Here is a 19,186-nt window from a genome sequence, read left to right as displayed (position 1 = left end):
TTTTTTTAATGCACAAATAATATATCCAGGTCTTTTAATTAATCTAGCATTTTTTATTTTGTATTTTACCATTTATTTGATTGATTCAACCACAAACATGGATGCATGATTCATTGTGCACCAACCTTTAAAAAGCATTTTATTTTTTTAAGATTCACTCACTATCTAACATTATTCATTAACTTAGATTGTGTTGTATTGTCAATGACAAGTAATAAATCAAGTCTTCTCAACATAACTTTCTCTGTTCAGAATATTTGAGCTCAAATTAAAATCTTACTTTCACTTGATCTAGTAAAAGATTTAAAACAAGAAAGAAAATCTTATTTTTAATGTTGAGGATAGAATAAGATTAAAAAACAAACATAAATTATTTCTATTATTATATGCAAGAAATTAATGTTTTGGTGATGATATTTTCAATGTCCCCTTCAACCTCTTCTTTCTTTGTCAATGTTCATATAAATCAATGCACTGACCCCATTCCTTAAAAAATTTTCAACACATAGCAATGAAAGAAAATTCAATAATTAATACATCAAAATAAAATAAAATGAATAAAATTTTGAAAAACATCGCACCATATGATGACCTACCTACACTGGCAAATCGGTATTTGTCCATGGTCACAACACTTTTCCTTAATTTCTCCCTTACGAAACAATTTAACCAAATTATTTAATTTCATGTTGCCACCACCTAATTGGACATCTTCGTTTTCTAAAATATTTTTTTTTCTAAATTGTCTTGCAATAAAACATTAAAAATTGATGATATATACAAGCTTGATGAACAAAGCAGATTCCTAGAAAAGAAATTCGAAAGTTATCAACTTCTAAAACTTAAATAGAATTCTATTTTGGCAAGGTACAAGAAAGGTTTTATATATTGATTGACAATAAATTAAAATAATAAATAAATTACAAATAAATAAATATATGTTTGAAATTGTCCACTATAGGACTATCAAACAAAACCCAAGTGGGCACAAGGATTGCTGAGCTCTTAACTTCTCCCATTGACTTATATATAGTAAGAATGGAGTGATATATCAATTAATCTATACTTTTTGATGGAAAACACTACCTAACTTTAATATATAATATATAATATATATATATATATATTTTACATGAATAATAGCAATGAACCACAAGCCAGCATGCTTTGTGGATAGTGTGCGATCTATGCTTTTGAATCTTTTAACACCCCCAAGATTGTATTAATTATTTTTAGGTCCCCAAGATGATGACAAGATAGTGTAAATTAAATAATACTATTAGTGTCATGTTAAGTATCAAATCAAGAAAAAAGGAAGCAAAAGAGAAGCTGGTAGCAAGCTGGGTAGGCAAGAAGAGACCAGATTGCTGACGATGGTGGGTTATGAAAGTACTATTTTGTAGGGAGCAGAACATTAAATGCGAGTGAAATTAGTTTACATTGTCTTCTTTAATGCAATCAATTTAAACATACACACACGGACATATTAATATCATATTTAAACTCAAAATCTTGTTCAAGCATGACAAGTTATATTGTAATTGAGACATCTTGTTGTGACATAATTTTATCATTAACAGTCTAAGGCTATAAGCAAAATCAAATTCATTATCTCTCATATACAGAAGAGTATTTATACCACTAGACTTGAAGGTTATTGGTTGCCATGGACATAATTAGTTCACATTGTTGTCGAGTGATGATGAGGAAGAAGAAGAATGGTAGCTGTTGCAGGACAAGCACCAATAAGTGGACAGAGAAAGATGTGTGTAAGAGAGGGAGAGAGGTAACAAATGTTATTGGTACAGATGTAAAGCTAAGCTAAACGAGGGAAAAGGGGGTTGGAAATACTTGAGACATGGAGTGAAATCAAGATCTATATGATTTCCTAGTTGATTAAAGCAAGGAGGTATGGCATCACTTAAACCACTCTTGATGGTTTTCCTTCCATCCCTTTCTCTTTCTTGATTTCAAAATCTGATATCTAGCACTGTTATTAATTTAGTTTTAACTTCTAAGTTGAGTTAGGCCTCAAATTAAATGTGGGAATTTTTTAAATTTTCATGGGACTGAGTTTCTTACCATATTTCTTAATTTAGTGTACCAAGCCCATGGTTGGCACATTCATCCACTTTTAATGGGCTCTAGGATAAAGCCCAAATACTTGAGAAATGTTTGAAGGTATTCCTATGAAAGTTTGAAATTGTGACTTTGGGCAAGGCCCTACTCGGAAAAATCCTCCTTTCAAGAGACCAGCGAGAAGCAAGAGAACAAGATGAATTGATCTGAGGTGGAACTCAGGCTAAGCCCACTAAAACATGCATGGACTTGGTTTAACGGGCTATTCGGCAAAGCCCAAACAAAGCTTAGAAAAATAGCCCTATGTCATATTAAAAAGATAAAAGCTTTCTACTAACAAAGCCTAGAATAGTTGGTAGATGGCTGGGTCCTTTAAACATGATGTCCTAGGTTTGAACTAGGCCATGTGCATGGAAAAAGGTTTTGTTAGGAGAGGCAAAACCCATTTCGGTGATCTTTACGTCTTGGGAGAATTAGTCCCTAGTTATCGGCTGAGAAATACTACCTGGTTTTATCTGAATTGCCCTTGTGTCACTTAGAGATTTTACTCACCATGTTATGCCTAATGGGTCTTTCAATACGATATTTATGATGGGATTATCTTCAGATTACGCTTCTTTTCATGGTTGCTTGAGTAAGCAAATGGTATCCATTTGGCAGTAGTTGGTGGTCTTATGTAGTTTTTAAGCTGGATATGTATGCTTGATTGAGGATAGCACTATGTCTTGTGGAGATTGGGAGCATCCCAAATTTTAGAAATGATAGGATTTTCTTCCTCGTATCTTTGTCATCATCTCCTTGGTCCATCTTACCTTAGAACAACGCTAATTTGCTAGGTTGTTGATTGTGAAGGCTTACTGTTTATATTTTCTCAATATGTTAAACATCCAACGTGTCTGTCTGTATTCATTGGGAAGGAATTTTTGCAGCCCAGGAGGTTAAAAGTGGAGTTTAAGTGCGCTTGGTGAACTTGCCAAAGGAGAAGAACATCCATAGGGAGCTTAAACATCCAACGTGTCTGGCATGGTTGATATAGTCCCAGCTGTTTCTGGTAACAAGAAGACCAGGGACCCTGTTTGCAAGGGCTTTGCATTTGTTTATTTCAAGTGTGAAGAGGATGCTGCTGGTTGTGTTCTAACTTCTAACCACAATCTCAATCCCTTTCTAAATAGTGACTTGCGTCTAGTTCGTTTCAAGTGTTCTAACCCCTCAATGTTGTTGGGTTTTTCAATAAAGTCACTACATATGCATGCTTTTTTCAAGTCAGCAGCATGTCATACTTTGTTTCAAAAATACTTTTCATATGTTATAATTTGATTAATTAATTCAATAGAGACACTTCTAAAAAAAAATGCATCGTAAGTTTTGTTCCCCCTCTTCCAAATCTGATAGATGTAGAGCATTACATCTTCCCCTTGAATAAGTAAACATGATAGCGGCCTCTTTCTGAACTTTTGTTGAACAGGGTTCTTTTTATTTTTATTTTTAATTGATTATATTGCAACTTGATATGTCTCATACAGACCATTACAATAATTTCTGAGAGATGAATATTTGAATGTGTTGATCTAGCTTTTGTCTAGAACCCTCTTCAAAACACAGGGTTCGTGATCCTCCTGCTTAAAATGTTCTCAGGAAGGCATTCTTCTCTCTATGAAATATGTGAAATTTTGTCAAAGATGGTTCTCTTACACTGGATAATTAATTCAAGCTTCTCCATGTCATTTTACATCGCTAGAGTGACTAATCTCTCATATTGAGGGGCAAAGAGGACCCAATATAAAAATAATTTTGCCTATTCACCTGCATTAGTTTCTAAATATAATATAATATAATAAAAAATATGCCAATATTTATTTTTCTTATCCCATTCATAACTTGATTCTAAATTAAAGTGAAATCAGGTTAAGTTTGTTTGATTTCAACAAAACTTGCATAAAGTGATTTTAAGAACAATTAGACGAATTTATTTTATACTAAATTAACTAATATATCAATATGATTAATATACAATGTAAATTTTTTTAAAAGTTAAACTATTCACAAGCTATTAATAGTACCTTTATTCTTAAGTAGAATGCAACGTTAACTCTTTTTTTTTTTTCCTCACATGCTCTCTCTGCGTGATGGCTGTGGTGTAGTCATGGTGAATCTGCTCTCATGGTTGCACATGTTTTTTCATATGTGATGAGATTATTAGGTTAGTTCCTTCAACCCCCATTCATTTTTCCCACTCGTGTATTTTGTAGCTTTGATTTAGGGTTAGTGTTTGTGATGATGGTGTTGTTGGGTCTAAATTTGCACTATTTAAGTTTTGGCTCTTTTTGTTTTGTCGGGTTTTTTTTCCTTGACCTTTCTAATGTTGGTATTTAGTTTACTTTGATAAAATGCAATTGCTGGCCAAAAAAAAAAAAGACAGGATAATATTTGTATTCATATATGATACTACTTCCAATCTTTAATATAAAAAATTATTTAATTTTTATTTTGATCTTAAATATAATATCTTAATCTATTTTATCTCTTATATTTGTTTATTTTTTTAAGATGGTCCTTGTAATAATAATACTTTAAGGAAGACAATACCTATTTATTACAAATAACTCACTTAACTAATTTTTTTAATCTACTCAAATTATTCAACTAATTTTTATATTAAAGACTGGAGATAGTAATTGACAATAAAGTTCCCATTGGATTTTTTTTTCTGGGTAAAAATATTATATGGTTGGTATAAATATTGATGTTGGCAAAAAAATAAAGAAGAAATATTGATGTAATAATTTTGGGCTTACGGATCTTACCTACGGAAACCGAACAGGCCCATGTTTTCGACCAAACAAATGTACGCGTTGCTGAAAGTCCACCATCACAGAAGGCAGAAGCTCCATTCACGCTTGCTCTTGCTAGCTTCATTGGAAGCAAGCAATTGGTATGAAGCTAATTTTTTCTTGCGCTGCTAATTTTCAATGCGCCTAGGCTATGGTTTATCTTCTACTCCATTTTCTCGGCAACCAACAGAATCGCCGTGATGGGGCTAGAATTTTTGGTCATATTATCATTTCGATGGCTTCATTTTGATTGTATTAGTTTTCGTGCAGAAATCTAGGCAGCCTGGCGAAGTTTACTTTGTCATGAGCTGCTTGTCGCAACTATCATCGTACACTGCTGCTTTGATTACGAGGACCACTTACTTCGTTAGCACACGTTCTCTGTATGGATGTTCTGTCTTTTCATGGAAGAGGAAGTTAGAGTATCCTGCTATTAGGTCTGCCCATTTAGAATTTGTGCTTACAAGGTTTCGTGTTCAGTGCTATTCATCTAGAAAAGGCCGCAAATCTGCTTCTAAATTGCAGAAGCTAGAACCTGAACCAGTGATGGAGCAAGAAAAGGATGCTTTTTTTGTCGTACGTAAAGGGGATATCGTTGGTATCTACAACAGTCTCATTGAATGTCAGGCTCAAGTTGGATCTTCCGTAATTCTCTTGGCACCCAATTCTCCACCGTTTACGGTTTGCATCTATGATATGTTGTCAGCTAGGTTATGCATAGTTTCTCATGCATCTGTGACAGAATGTTCTATTAAGACTGTGGAATGACTTCTATTGTTTATCTCACGGTTACACTTCTTTCAGACTTCAACTGAATGAGGCAATGAGCTTTTCCTATTGTCTGAGAAAAGGATCACAACTGATAATTTGTTATTCTAATTCGACTATTATCTTCCATAGTTATTAGAAGGCTTTACAAGGTGATGCATTAAATTTTTTATTTCCGTACTATATAGTTCGTTTAATGGATGATTCTATGTCACCTGGTAGATATGCAATCCTCCTGTTAGTGTGTACAAGGGATACTCCCTGCCTAAGGACGCTGGGGACTATCTTGTCTCACGGGGACTAAAGAATGCCTTGTACACTGTAAGAGCTGCTGATTTGAACGAGGATATATTTGGTACTCTTGTTCCTTGTCCCTTCCAGGTAAGAGAATTATTGCCTTTTATGTAATCATCCCCATCACATGTATGCTTCAAATTAGAAAATCGAGAAAAGTTTTCATTGATTGTGAATTGAAGAAATAGCCTTTCTGCATACCCGATATGAGCTTGAAGAAACTTCGTTGGTTCTTACTGTCGATCCTACTCATTTTAGGGAAATTTTGATCCATATTAAAATTTCCTTTAATGAATTTTCAAATATCTAATACGGCGGTTAATTGAGATGCTCATTAGGCATCACGTAGTGATGGAACTTATTCCTTTTTCATTTTTGGTCTGTTCTGGGGTAAATGTTAAACATAGAAGCCTTCAAACATGTTTAACTTTTTCCATTTTATATTACTTTTTCTTTTTGGTTTATCCTTAATCACAAATCCACAGAACCATTTTGCTTTACCTTTGAATAGCTAGGTGGCAGTCTTCTATTGTAATATCCAGCAGATTCCTGTTTCTTTGATAAAAGTTCATGTTTGTTCTGTTGCTGATTCACTTTAGAAGCTTGAGATTCATTATTCTCGAGAATGAAAATTGATGTTCATGTATCCTTAGGATCCAGCTTCTTTGGAGGCAGGCACATCAAGCAATGCCGCATCTAAAAAGAGATCTTTGGGTGTGCTTGGACAAGAAAATGTGGTGAGTTCTGCAATTTTAGGAACTGCAACTTGCTTATCTATAAAGCAATGTTATGTGGATTTTGTATAAAGCTGTATCCCTCCAAAGTTGGTTTTCATCTTTAATCCCTTAAGTAATTGCATCACCATTATCAAATTTGAATTTGAATTATGATGTGATATCCTTATTATACCTCTCTACCTTGTATTCTTCCAACAGTAAATGTAACAGTTTTAGATTTGAGTGCAGAGAGTTCGTGCTTAGCATGGAACCATATAATATATTACCTTTGGATATATAGATATATTATCAAAATACATTTTTAATTATATACAAATACGCTTTAGTTAAACGTGATAATAAGGTTTTGATATTGATCTGTGTAACTTCTTAAATAGTCCGAATGCTTGGTTATAAAATGCTGTGACAGTTTTGGGATTTTCAGCCTCATCAAGTGTTACTAGTACCTGCATAGTCAGCCGATGTTGATATTGTTGGCATGGCTTTTGCAATATATTTTGCTTAGCTATGTGGGTTATGTGACAAAGCCTGATTTTCCTCACTCCACTTTGTGCTGTCACTAGATGTTTGGGTGATTTATTTGCTAAAATAATCTGATTAAAAAGATGACTTTGTTGATTATTGGATGATGTCTCATTTTTATTTTCGTACAGAAAATGTTTTGGATCTAAATCTGTAAATCCTTTTTAGCCTTTTTTCCCTTTGCATTTCCGTGTCAGGTTTTCTTCAATGAAGCAACTTTATACCATACTTAAGTTGCCGCTATCTAAATTCCTGTCTCCCTTATTGTGTAATCGTAATATATTTGATATATATCTTATACTGCTTAGGAGGAAGGAATTGGTGTGACATCCCTCTCTGAAGACCCATTGAAAAAACAAGTGAAGTTAGATCATTCTGCTTTGGCTCAAGTACCATCATCTGAATTGGTGAGTAGAAACAATGTACATGCTTGTAGCTGCTAAATAATGTTTACTTGATGAACCTTTATTTCAATCAGTTACTGCTGCACCTTCACCACAGGCGATGTTGTCATGTCACCTTGAGTACTTTAAGTTTAAAGTTACTATTAAATAATAATAAATTATAGGAGTAGGATTAAGTTGTTCGAAGCTCAATATTTCTTAAATAATATTGATTGTTCGAATCTTACGGAAGCAAAAAAAAAAAATCACGGTAGGAGAGCTTGTTTGTTTGAGTCTAACATCACTTGAATCCGATTATTGGATGTAACAATAAATTATTAAAAATTTAAATTATCGTCACATGTAACATATTTGATTAATATATTCCTATATACATTAAATATTTTTATTTCTAAAACTCATGAAATTTTGTTGGTGGAAAACACATATAGTTCTTGGCCCTAGAGAAAGAAATAATAAAACAACGCAAAAATAAGTAATATGTCTGTAAAATTTCTAAAATGATGAATATTTTGAAAAATCAACAAAACCCCATACTAATTCATTTTTGAAAGAAACGAATTAATCTAATACTTGCAAATTTTACATGCTTTCGTTTAAAATTAGTATGAGGTGTATATAATATTAGACGAAGTCGAACAAATCATAGTGAAGCACTATTTATTGTTTTTTACTAATGCAACGTATTATAATTTTTTATTATATTTAGATTAGATATCAAATTAGATTAAGAAAATATGTTATATTGCTCGTTACTTATAATTAAATAGCACGGCTTTATTGATATTGAGTTAATGCATCCGAAATATGACAAGTTCAGGGAGAACTTTTTTCGGTATAATGGCTCCACGATGTTAAAGTAATTGGTTACCTCCCATTTTACTTCTCTCAAAAATGTGTTTGTATTGTGATTTCATGTGGGTGCTTTTCCACACAGTACACTTGAAAGGGAACTTGTATTCTGATTTCATGTGGGTGCTTTTTCACACAATACGCTTGAAAGGAAACTTGTCGCACTTTAGTTTTTGAGTTTTAATCAAAATTGCCTAAAGAGGAAATTCATGCATGCTTTTTCTTGCCCAATGTGCTATAAGATATGTTAATGGGATTTTTTTAATTTCATGCTGACAAGTCAAAGATGAAGCATTACTGCACAAACACAAACATAAGACCCTTTTTGTAGTGTAAATTACATTACAAAATAGGTCTTATATTTAGAACCAAAAGAGTAATTCTCCCATTGTACTACAAAAATATTATTTATTCTTTCACTGTCAAATGTGATATAAATTTTGTCTTATATCAGGTCATGCTTGGGCCGGGGAATTTTTCTATGGCTTCAAACGCTTCCTCTTTCCAAATATATTGCCACCAAAATGATATATATTGACTATAATAAGAATTAGGATAGTTGACTATTATGTGTTGATAGGTAAGATGTATTAAGACGAAATATTTGTACGAGTAGTAATAAGCATAGACTTTTTGACCCAAAAAAATAATATGCATAGACTAATATTGAAATAGTAAAAGATCATAGTAAGTTGTATGCCTTTTTTTTAGCCGGGAGAAATAGCCAATACGGTGAGGAATGCTTTGCAGTAACAGTGGAGTCGTAAATTTCAGAAAGCGAACCCATAATGCTGTACAAAGGTGAATGCTTGCAAATGGAGACAGGAGATTAAATTTTTTGCTTTTTGTTCATGTTAATCTTCAAGTAGGACGATGCATAAATGTGTTGTGTATTATGTGATTATTAATATTAATTGCATTAGTTTGAAATATTAAGATGTTATAGAAAATGTGGCAATTAATTTATTCTATATATCAATTATCCCTCAGCCTGAACCATCATTTAGTCCAAATGTAATAAGTTGTCACATGAGAAGGTTAGGCGCAGAGGAGTTCATTGGGAGCTTCAGAATGGTCATGGGTCAAAAATAAGCCGAGATGGAAGAGCAACCATTAGTGTACGTATGAACAAACTACCAATATTAATTCGTGCAATCCACTGGGAACTCATAACGCAATCTGGTTAAAGGTACCTCATATTTTGTCATCATGTGAGGATAGGACAAATTTTAGCGGGGAAATGACAACACATGCAGGCTTTACTACAAAGACGTCAAACAGTCAATGTGCTTCAGGTCAGATATTTTTTGTTTAAGGTGAGTAACCCTCTCCATAGGGGTTTGTTTTGTTGAATACACGCAGGATGATGCCTTTGCCTGGGACAAGAATTGTTGACCTCGGAGATATCTTCTTACTGACGAATGGTACTCTATCACAACTTTGTCTTCTTAATTAAATCATTTCGGAATCTCTCCTCTCTTTTTTTCATCTTCTTTCCTCTCTTTTTTAAACCGTTAGATTAACATATTTCAATGGTTTAGATTTTAATTTTTTATAAACTATTTATAAAGAAATTTAAAAATATTTAGTACACTTACAAATCATTAAAATTAAATTTTAATATAGTTTATAATTTATACTTTATTTATTTTTATAATCTAATATTTTAATAATAATTTTAACAAGATTTAAATTTGAACCGTTAAAATATTAATCTAACGCTTAAAAAAAAAAGAGAGAAAGAAAGAGGAGAGGTGTCAAACCGCTGGGATCAATGTGGGCAAAACGCGTGTTATTAATTTTGTTGCATGATACGCATCACGTCTCTCTACTCGATGCATGCCAAACCAGCAGGCAAACAAAATATGTGAACCATTCGAGTAATCTTAGTCGTTCATTGATTATGCTGAATGGGTTGCATCACATATGAAGACATGTTTCAGTCCAAAAAAAGAAAATGTGAAGACATGTTAATGTACAGACAAGATTAATATATTTCAATTTTGCGGCATGATAAGGTTTAGGTTTTCCATGGTCATATGATGATTTTAATATCTTCTGCCAAAAGAATTAACCATACCCGACGAGGCTGAAGATAGACCTTCTCCAGATTCTTTCCTGTCCTAGGTATAAAACCAACACCTCTCCGATAAGGTCACAAGCCCCAGAGTGCACAAAGTCGTTAGTGTTTCATCGTTTCCATTGGCCAAGCACCACCCCCCCCCCCCAAAAAAAAGTTATCAGAATTGGCGCACGTACCTTTCCCTGATCCCCTCATCCCTCAAAAAAGCGTTGACCCTCGGCTAATGCCTCTTCCCTCTAATAAATGATTCGCCTTTTTCAAAGTACTCGTGTGGCCTTTTCTTTAACTTTTGCAATTGATGAATTGAAAATTCCCTCCATATGCATATCCACGCTTAAGTGGAGAGAATGATAAATGTTTACCTTCTTTACCTTCTTCTTTGTTTAATTGCAAATTTTCTTGTTTTACTGGAGTGGCATAAATAGGAGTTGTGTTTTTTAAAATATCCTTACTAATCAAATATATTTGTTAGAACTAGCATTATTACAAGGATTATCTTTTAAAAAAAAAAGAATAAATATAAGAGATAAAGTGGATTAGAGTCTTATATTTAGGATCAAAATAAAAGTGAAATGAGCTTTTATATTAAGGACTAGAGGTAGTATTTGTCAATTTTGCCAACATTTAAATGTTATCTATAGTCACAGTACCAGTTTGCATGTAATTTTTGTATCCACAAAAAAAAGTACACATGTAATTTTCCAATTAATATGATTTTAGATTCATTCCCATTAATTATTTAGGTAATGATTTTTATGTGAGTAGTGACTTTGAGGACTTTTTAAAATAATGATTTATAAATTTAGTCCTTCAATATACAATTCTCCCCCATGTTTGGTAAATTTTCAGTTACAGGATTGTGCTAACTAAGCTTAGCCCCTTTTCTTCTGTTTGGATCCTTGTGTATGTCTTTATATATATATATATATATATATATATATATATATAACAAGTTTCAATTATAGAACTCAACATATAAACTCAAAATAAATAAAATTACTGTGAAGGTCAACAGCGGATGCTTACTTTCACTCGTCTGGCTGTTTAAAAAACTAATATTAGTGGTTAGAAAAATAAATATTAACCCTTAGCATTTTTTAACGGTCAAGGGCGACATTACTCCTTTTTTATACTTGGACATGGCTCCTTTTTGAACACTTTCTGAATAATATTGATACCAAAAAAATTTCAAATACTTGTGACTCCTATCTGAAAATTTCCCGCGCGAAATTAGACCTTAACCCTTAAATATCTAATATTGAAAATAGATCCCAAAAACTGACACTTCTTTAATATACATAAAGTGGAAGGCACCACCAAAATTTTTCTATAATTCATTCAATAATGTTATTTCTTTTTTTTTTTGGCCAAAAATTCAATAATGTTATTCGAAGCTTCTTAAAATATACTTTATTAAAACAGAGTATTAATTATATGAAATAATAATAAATCGCGTGCCATTGAAACTTTGCTCATTTAAAGTAATTAAATATTTTAATATGATTTAACTTCAACTTTGGTGAGATCTGTGTCATTTGGTTGTAAAACCCCCCTTCAAAAGACAGCCCCCATTGACACTGTTACTAAAAGTAGGGGTGAGTGAACCATAACTAAAAACCTAATCGAAACGAATTCAATTTCGGTTTTTGAGTTTGGTTATTTCGGTTTTTGGTTACATATTCGTTTTTATTTTTCTAATAATTCGGTTTTGGTGTTCGGTTTGATTAGTAGAAAAAAATTTCGGTTATAACCGAAAAACCAAAATAAATATATTATATATTTATATTTAATAAATATTATTATAATAAATATATATGTGGGTTTATGTAAACACTTTAAATATATTTATATTCAATAAATATCATTATAATAAATATTATTATAATAAATTACATTGAATGATGAAATATTTATTAATTAATGGTTGTAATTGTGTTTTATTATTATTAATAATTTAAAATCACTTTCATATTTATATATTTCGGTTAATCAGTTAACCGAACCAAAATATTTCAGTTAATTTAGTTTCGATTAGTTCGATTAATCGGTTTCGATTCAGTGTTTAAAATTTGTTCTATTCGGTTAATTCGGTTATCACCGATAACCGAACCAAAAAATCGAATTCTCACCCTAAAAGAATCACAAGGAACCCTGCAAAGATCCCATTTCTTCTCTGTTCTTTTTTTTTTAAAGTAAAATTATTAATTTCATTCTTTATCTTTCTTCCTCACCAAGACATCAATACATCGTTTTGAGAAAAAAGAAAGAAGAAAGACTTCAAAGAAAACAGGAACGCAAACGTAGCACGAGGTTGGGAGAGGGTTTGCCAATCGTCTTTTACTCCACAATCCGTGTTCATTTCTTGCCCCATTCTTTTTCCCTAGCTTCATTGACACTCAGGATGGACAACAGGTAAGAAAGCTAGCTTCCTTCTCTGGCTTATTTTTCTCTCCTTCTCTGTCTCCCTCCTTCAAAACGGAAATTTCCACCAAGAAACCTAGATTGTCATGTATTTTCTTATTGATTTGCTTATATATGTATGACACCTCAAATGGATAGGGTAATTCTGCTTGGCTACTCTGACGTTAATGTGGAAAGCATCGGGCTAGAGAGTACCAAATCCAAAGGCTTGCTAACAAAGGTGATTCTGACAAAAAACAAATCTTCCACATAAGTGTTGTTATAGGTTTATTGTAGGAAAATGGCTCTATCCACCCTTGGTAGATTGGACCCAACCCCATTAATATTGGGACTCTGATACTAATAATAGGACATTTAGGTCTTCAATTGTGAATTTCATTTTTTTTTTGTTTAAATTGAAAAGGGAAGGGAACGGTTATTGTAAAGTGGATAGGTATATGGAAGTGGTTTTCTCATTTTTTAAAGACACAATAACAAACTGCCTGAACTACTACTCCTTCCTCCCTCTCTGTTCTTCCTCCTAGTGTGCATTTGCTGTGAGACAACAGGTCTGAGTTCACCAAAGTAACTGGACTTCTATGTGGCTATTTGAATTTGATCCACTCTCCAGGTATGCCAGAAATCCTATATTTATGGTTGTACACACAATGTTAGTGAAATTCTGCACAAGGAAAGCAACTTGAACAAATAGAAGCTAGAATTTGGAAAAAAGAATGAAAATCCTGATAATTATACATACTAGCTCAAGTAGCATTCTTCATCGTGTAGGCACTTCTTTGTTGATTTGCTATCACTGTGGAGAAGAATTGCTTTTCTTTACTCTCCTATGACTGCATTGGGTGATTTAGCATATATGCCCGAAATCCTATATTGGTATCAGAGCATTATTTATCTGTGGCCTACATTTTTTTTACTGCTCTTGTGTTCATTCTTCTATTGCTAAGTAACGGTTTTGAGATTTGCTTCACAATATATTATGCAAATCCTCTCTTTTACTTTCAATATGATTGTTCTCTGTGTCTGATATTTGTGATTAGACATGCTGGGTTATTCTCTGCCTCCATGAACTCAATATGTTTAAAGATAGTTTTTGGGTTCCTTCAAATCAAGTTTTTAGGCCCAAAACCTATCCCATTGTGTAGAGGATGAAAAAACAAAGAAAATAATATAAAGAACGTGAAATTTGGACATTCGACAGTGGAGTTATGGGGAAAATATTTTTCGGGTCTGACGGGTCCGTCTAACCTGACCTGTTTGTAGAAACCATGGCATTAGCGTTGTGTGGTCATGCATATTGACAGCTTGCATTCTTACAAATAGGCTCCAGTAGGTCCCCCTCAGATGTCATTTTCTCATGAGGGACATGTTAATTGCAGATTTAGCTTGCTGATTTTGTCAATATAATTACTTCATATATGCTCATTCCTCCTATAATGATAATAATAATAGATAAATTATTATATACTATCCTTATCCTTAATATAAGAGCTAGTTGACTAATTTGATTAGATTAAAGAAGTTTGTTAAATTAGTTATTTGTATTAAATATGTGTTGTCTTTTTTAAAATACTCTTCCTAATCATGTATATTAGCTAAAACTATCATTTGATGCCGTATTTAACATGTACAACTACTATAATGACTATTTTGGGAAAAAAAAAGGATAAATATGAGCGAGACAAGGTGGATTGACGTCTTATATTTAAGACTAAATTAAAAGTTCAATAAGCTCTTATATTAAAGATTGGAGGTAATATAAGCTTTAGAAATTAAAGTCATCGTCATCAACAAAACCCAAACTTCCATATATTCTATATTACTTCGCCCTCGTATGATGCTTTATGTTAATGGTGACAACCAATATTTTTATGATCGACATAACAAAATCTATTTTCATTGGAGTGCATAAAAAATAAATATTAAGACAATTAAAGGTGAGTATTAAAAAAATTAAGAATGAGTTTTGAAGAAATGAACTATATGATTGACACTAAAATCAAAGTGAAGTATTATAAAATTAAATAAATACTAGAAAAATTAAAAGTTAATATTATTGTTGGTCCTTGCTATTTGATTGAATTTTGACTTTAGTTTATACAGTTTTAAGTCATGGTTTTTCATTCCCATAGTTTCATAAATACTTGGTTTGAGTTAATATCACAAAGTATAGGAATCAAATCTCAAACTATGTACTTAAAGGAAATAAAATCAAAATTCATATGATTCCTATACTTTTAATAAGTTTTGATTTTGGTTCTTATATTTTTAATAAATTTATGTTGTGATCTTTATATTTAGCTGCGTAAACTCAGACCATATCCTTATAAAGTTATAGTGACTAAAAAAATATGATTTTAAATCACAGACACTAAAATTAAAAATTCTATGAAAACTAACAATTTGACCAAAAAATTAATGAGGGCTGACGCTAGGGATGACGATTTTGAAAGTGTTGATACTAGTGTAGAGAGGCAATTTTGTACACTCGAACAATTTATTTCCTACTAAGGACCTAAACCCCCCCCCCTTTTTTTTAAAGAATTTACCATGTTTTGATGTAATTAAAGTTTTAAAAAAGAATGCTGAAACGTCATTCTCTCTTCAATCTGTTGTTTCATGTGAGTCTTTTTCACAACAGTTATTAGTTAGAAAACAAAAGCCGCTCAATAATGAACTAATAAGCTACAGAATGCTATGTTTGCCGTTTATTTAATTTAGAAAAAAAAAAGAGCTACTTTAAATTTAAGTTTAAACTAATTTGGGTGCCCACCTGAGGAAAAATATTTTAACATAATTTTTTATCTATAAAATTCAAATTTAAGAGTAAACTTATCTTTAATTATAGACATTTTCACATATTCAAAAAATAATTTGTACACAATTAAAAAAGAATTACATCCACCCAAAAAACTGAATCCTAGACACTATATACAATTAATTTTCTAGTAGAAAACTTTTTAATCGATTTTCTAAAAATAAAAAACAATATGTAAGAATTTCTTTTAAATGGGTCTCTACTAAAGAAAAATTGGGAGGAAAGAAAATTGGAGAAGAGAAAATAGAGAAAAGATAAAACTGAAGAGAGAATATTATCATCTTTAGTGTCTAGATGAATAAAAGAAAACAAAAAGGAAAGGAAATAAGCAACTATATGAATGACTAAAATGCTACTCCTCCGGTCCTAAATATAATACCCTTATACACACTAGTATAAGGGTCTTATATTTAGGACCGGAGGAGTATTACACTTGTATCAAAATGTATTATGGTTAAAATTAAATTAAATATTATAATGAAAAAATTATACTATATTAATATTTTCAATATTTTCAATGATAATGCTAAATCATTAAAATAAAATATCCATAATATATGGGAGAAACCAAAATTGAATATATTAATTTTTTTATTACATATATGTTGAAATATTTTAAAAAATTAAATAATAACAAATATTTTAATGACAGTTATTTTAAATATTTTATAATTTTACATCCTCAAACATTTTTTTAATTCAAAGCGAGATGTAACATTTTTAATTCTGAGAGGGTGCTGACATGGTGAAAAATTGGATTATTTTGACAACTAAACATCTATGTGGAAAACATTTAGCTAGCCTTAAAAACAACTTTGTTATCTAGAAAACATGTGGATTCGTGGAAGTTGCCGATGAGCCTCTAGCATTCCATGAACTAAGAATTTCTCTTGGAGATGCAAAAGAGAGAGATAGCAGTCTGCAATCTCAAGTCCTAATCGATTATTCGCTTAAGGTAAAATTACACTTAAACTCTCCTATATACAAATTTGTTAAAAATATGCATTAGAAATGATGGGTCAATGATGAGAGTCAATTCAATTTCAACAAAAAACAATCAATAGTGGTTCATTTGTCTCCCGTGAAACAAAGAGATATTGTTGAATGTGTCTTTACGTGGAAGCCCATCATCCAACCCCATCATGTTTTAAGTTAATGTACTATACATACACCCACACATACAAAGCAGCACAAAGCAACATAGAATTCCCGAAGATTCAAATTGGGCAACAAAGCAAGCTTTAACTCAGCTAAGTTACTGTGATTATTCAAGGGTACAGGCTGCGTGACACAACGATTTGGTTTGATAGGCCTATGATGCTAAGCAAAGGAGGCAGAAACTTTTCTTCTCAAGCTGCTTGGAGATGCAGGTTTAGTTTTAGAGAAAAGAAAATAACTAATGTAAGAGTAACAAGATGGTGCCTCCCTGTGTGAGTTGCAAGGGAAGCTTTTCCAACAAGGTATAAATATTCGTCTATGAACATTTAAATGCATTTATAATGATCACTATCTATTTTTTATAATTATAAACATGAATTAACAGACTGTGACACATTAAAATAAGATGATGATAAGATGAATGTATCAACAGGCAGCCAGAAAAAACCAATTTGTTGCCTTTGTGGCTGCAGCATAAACTCCTCTCACTATTAACCATGAAATACCGATTTGTTTGAAGGTGATGTCCACATCTTTGCACAGTGCACCAAGGATTCAATGAAAAAAGGATGCAGACGGATTACCTTTTTGTGAGCCTTCTCAGATCAAGAGAAAGCCAAACTTATTAACAAAAACAACAACTAACGATTAGGAATGTCTAGTAAAGTCCAACAACACAGAACAGTATCTAGAGCAAATTGAGTGCCAATAACTATTTCAGTTGCAAATATCTCCGCAAAATACATCAAGCGTTATAAACAATATAAACGTAAAAATGGGACAGAAGAGGAAAGGGAAAAAATGAGCAACATGTTTGCATTTTCTCAGTGGCAGCATCGCAACATTGAAGAAGAACCTCGCGATTGACAATGGTGAGAGATGTGAGACCATCGGTGATACCTGAGACTGAATTCAATAGGGGATTTTTCCTGTTAGGTTGCAACAAAAACGAATGCATTCCACAACTAAACCCCAACGAGGAAAAAAAAATTAACAAAGGAATGATAGGTTCCAAGATCTAATTCTCACCTAATAATATTTTGCTTGTCTATCCAGTTTTGCCACATACCGAGATCCAAAGTAGAAATCCAAAACCTGTTCATTTTCACCTCCAAAAATCATTACCAGAAAAGTATAAGGAATCTTACTAGAATGATCGATGGACAATAAGAAAATTGTTAGGGTTTTGGGTTTGAGAAACTGCACTAACCTCGCAAACCTTAGGATTTGATCTTCTTCAAGTGGAAGGCGACGGCATGGAGACCTCAAAACCTCCCAATCGTTGCTGACGGCAGGAAGACGACGGAAAGAGTAGGGAGCTCAAGAAAGGGGTAGGGATGAAGGCAGGAGTGGGAACGACGGGCGGGGCTTGGGGTCAAGGTGGAGGGTGGGGCGGGAAGAAGAGAAGAGAGTGTGGGAAATGGACTGTGCGTGTGCCGCTGAAAAGAGACTGGAAAATGGGATGAGTTTTGGCGCCAAAAATAAAAATTTAAGTTTAAAAAATTAAATAAATTGAGGGGCCTATGGGAAAATTGTACTTTTTCAAAATCTGAAAGGGGAAAATGAAAATTGGTCAATTGGGCTTTGGGCTTATGGATTAGCTTCTTTGGGTGGGGTTGGGCTTTTACTTAAGTAATGAGATCTGAAATTATGAAAGCCGAGTTGTGAACTTTTGTTTTTTTGAACAAATGAGTTATGAGCTTATAAGAATTGAATATTGATAAATTTAAATATATATATATAAAAATTATTAAATGGTGTTGTTGTGCTCTGTATACAATTTAAGTGTATAATTTTATAAATTATAAAAACCTAAATTAATAACTTAAACCTAGCTTTCATATACCTTCATCAAAAATTACTCATATATTTAAGATTTGATTACAAATCCTATTGGGTACAATACTAAAATGTGCGCGTATTATATGTAACTGTCCAGCTCATCATTGAGCACTTTGTTTAATTAATAGGAGTTTGTAACCTCTCAATTAAAAGTGTGGGTCCAGATCTCGAAAATATAGCCCATGTTTGTCATCGTGATTGAAATTACTTATAAACACGTTTCACGTAAGTCAAAACAAAACTCTTATCATATATTTATCTCGTATTTCGTAAATCACGATTGAAAAGTTATTTATAAGCTATTCCAAACTAGCATATAATCATGTTAAATACCAACCTGACAGGACTAGTTTGCTTATACTTTTCCTTTTTTTTTTTTT

At 32.3% G+C, this 19,186-nt stretch overlaps 1 protein-coding gene across 1 annotated transcript; it reads left to right on the top strand.

Moving 5' to 3' along the window:
• Positions 1-4,981: 4,981 nt before the first annotated feature.
• LOC114757058 (uncharacterized) lies at positions 4,982-18,430 on the top strand. The gene is made up of 6 exons (XM_028946054.1): positions 4,982-5,011; positions 5,180-5,555; positions 5,901-6,059; positions 6,626-6,709; positions 7,540-7,653; positions 18,260-18,430. Exons 2-6 carry the CDS (start codon positions 5,214-5,216, stop codon positions 18,428-18,430), a joined length of 870 nt encoding a protein of 289 aa, XP_028801887.1. The 5' UTR covers positions 4,982-5,011; positions 5,180-5,213.
• The last annotated feature ends 756 nt before the right edge of the window (positions 18,431-19,186 follow it).

Source organism: Neltuma alba, unplaced genomic scaffold, assembly GCF_004799145.2.
Source record: "Neltuma alba isolate B1F8T4 unplaced genomic scaffold, ASM479914v2 tig00010560_pilon, whole genome shotgun sequence".
Taxonomy (NCBI): Eukaryota; Viridiplantae; Streptophyta; class Magnoliopsida; order Fabales; family Fabaceae; genus Neltuma; species Neltuma alba.
This window is presented reverse-complemented; position numbering and strand designations above follow the sequence as displayed.

Excerpts from the sequence above, each read along its gene's own strand:
- LOC114757058 (XM_028946054.1), top strand. The coding sequence starts at position 5,214 with ATGAGCTGCTTGTCGCAACTATCATCGTACACTGCTGCTTTGATTACG. Across the intron at positions 5,556-5,900 it reads AGGCTCAAGTTGGATCTTCC|ATATGCAATCCTCCTGTTAG; the intron begins GTAATTCTCTTG and ends GTCACCTGGTAG. Across the intron at positions 7,654-18,259 it reads AATTGGTGAGTAGAAACAAT|GAAGACGACGGAAAGAGTAG; the intron begins GTACATGCTTGT and ends TGCTGACGGCAG.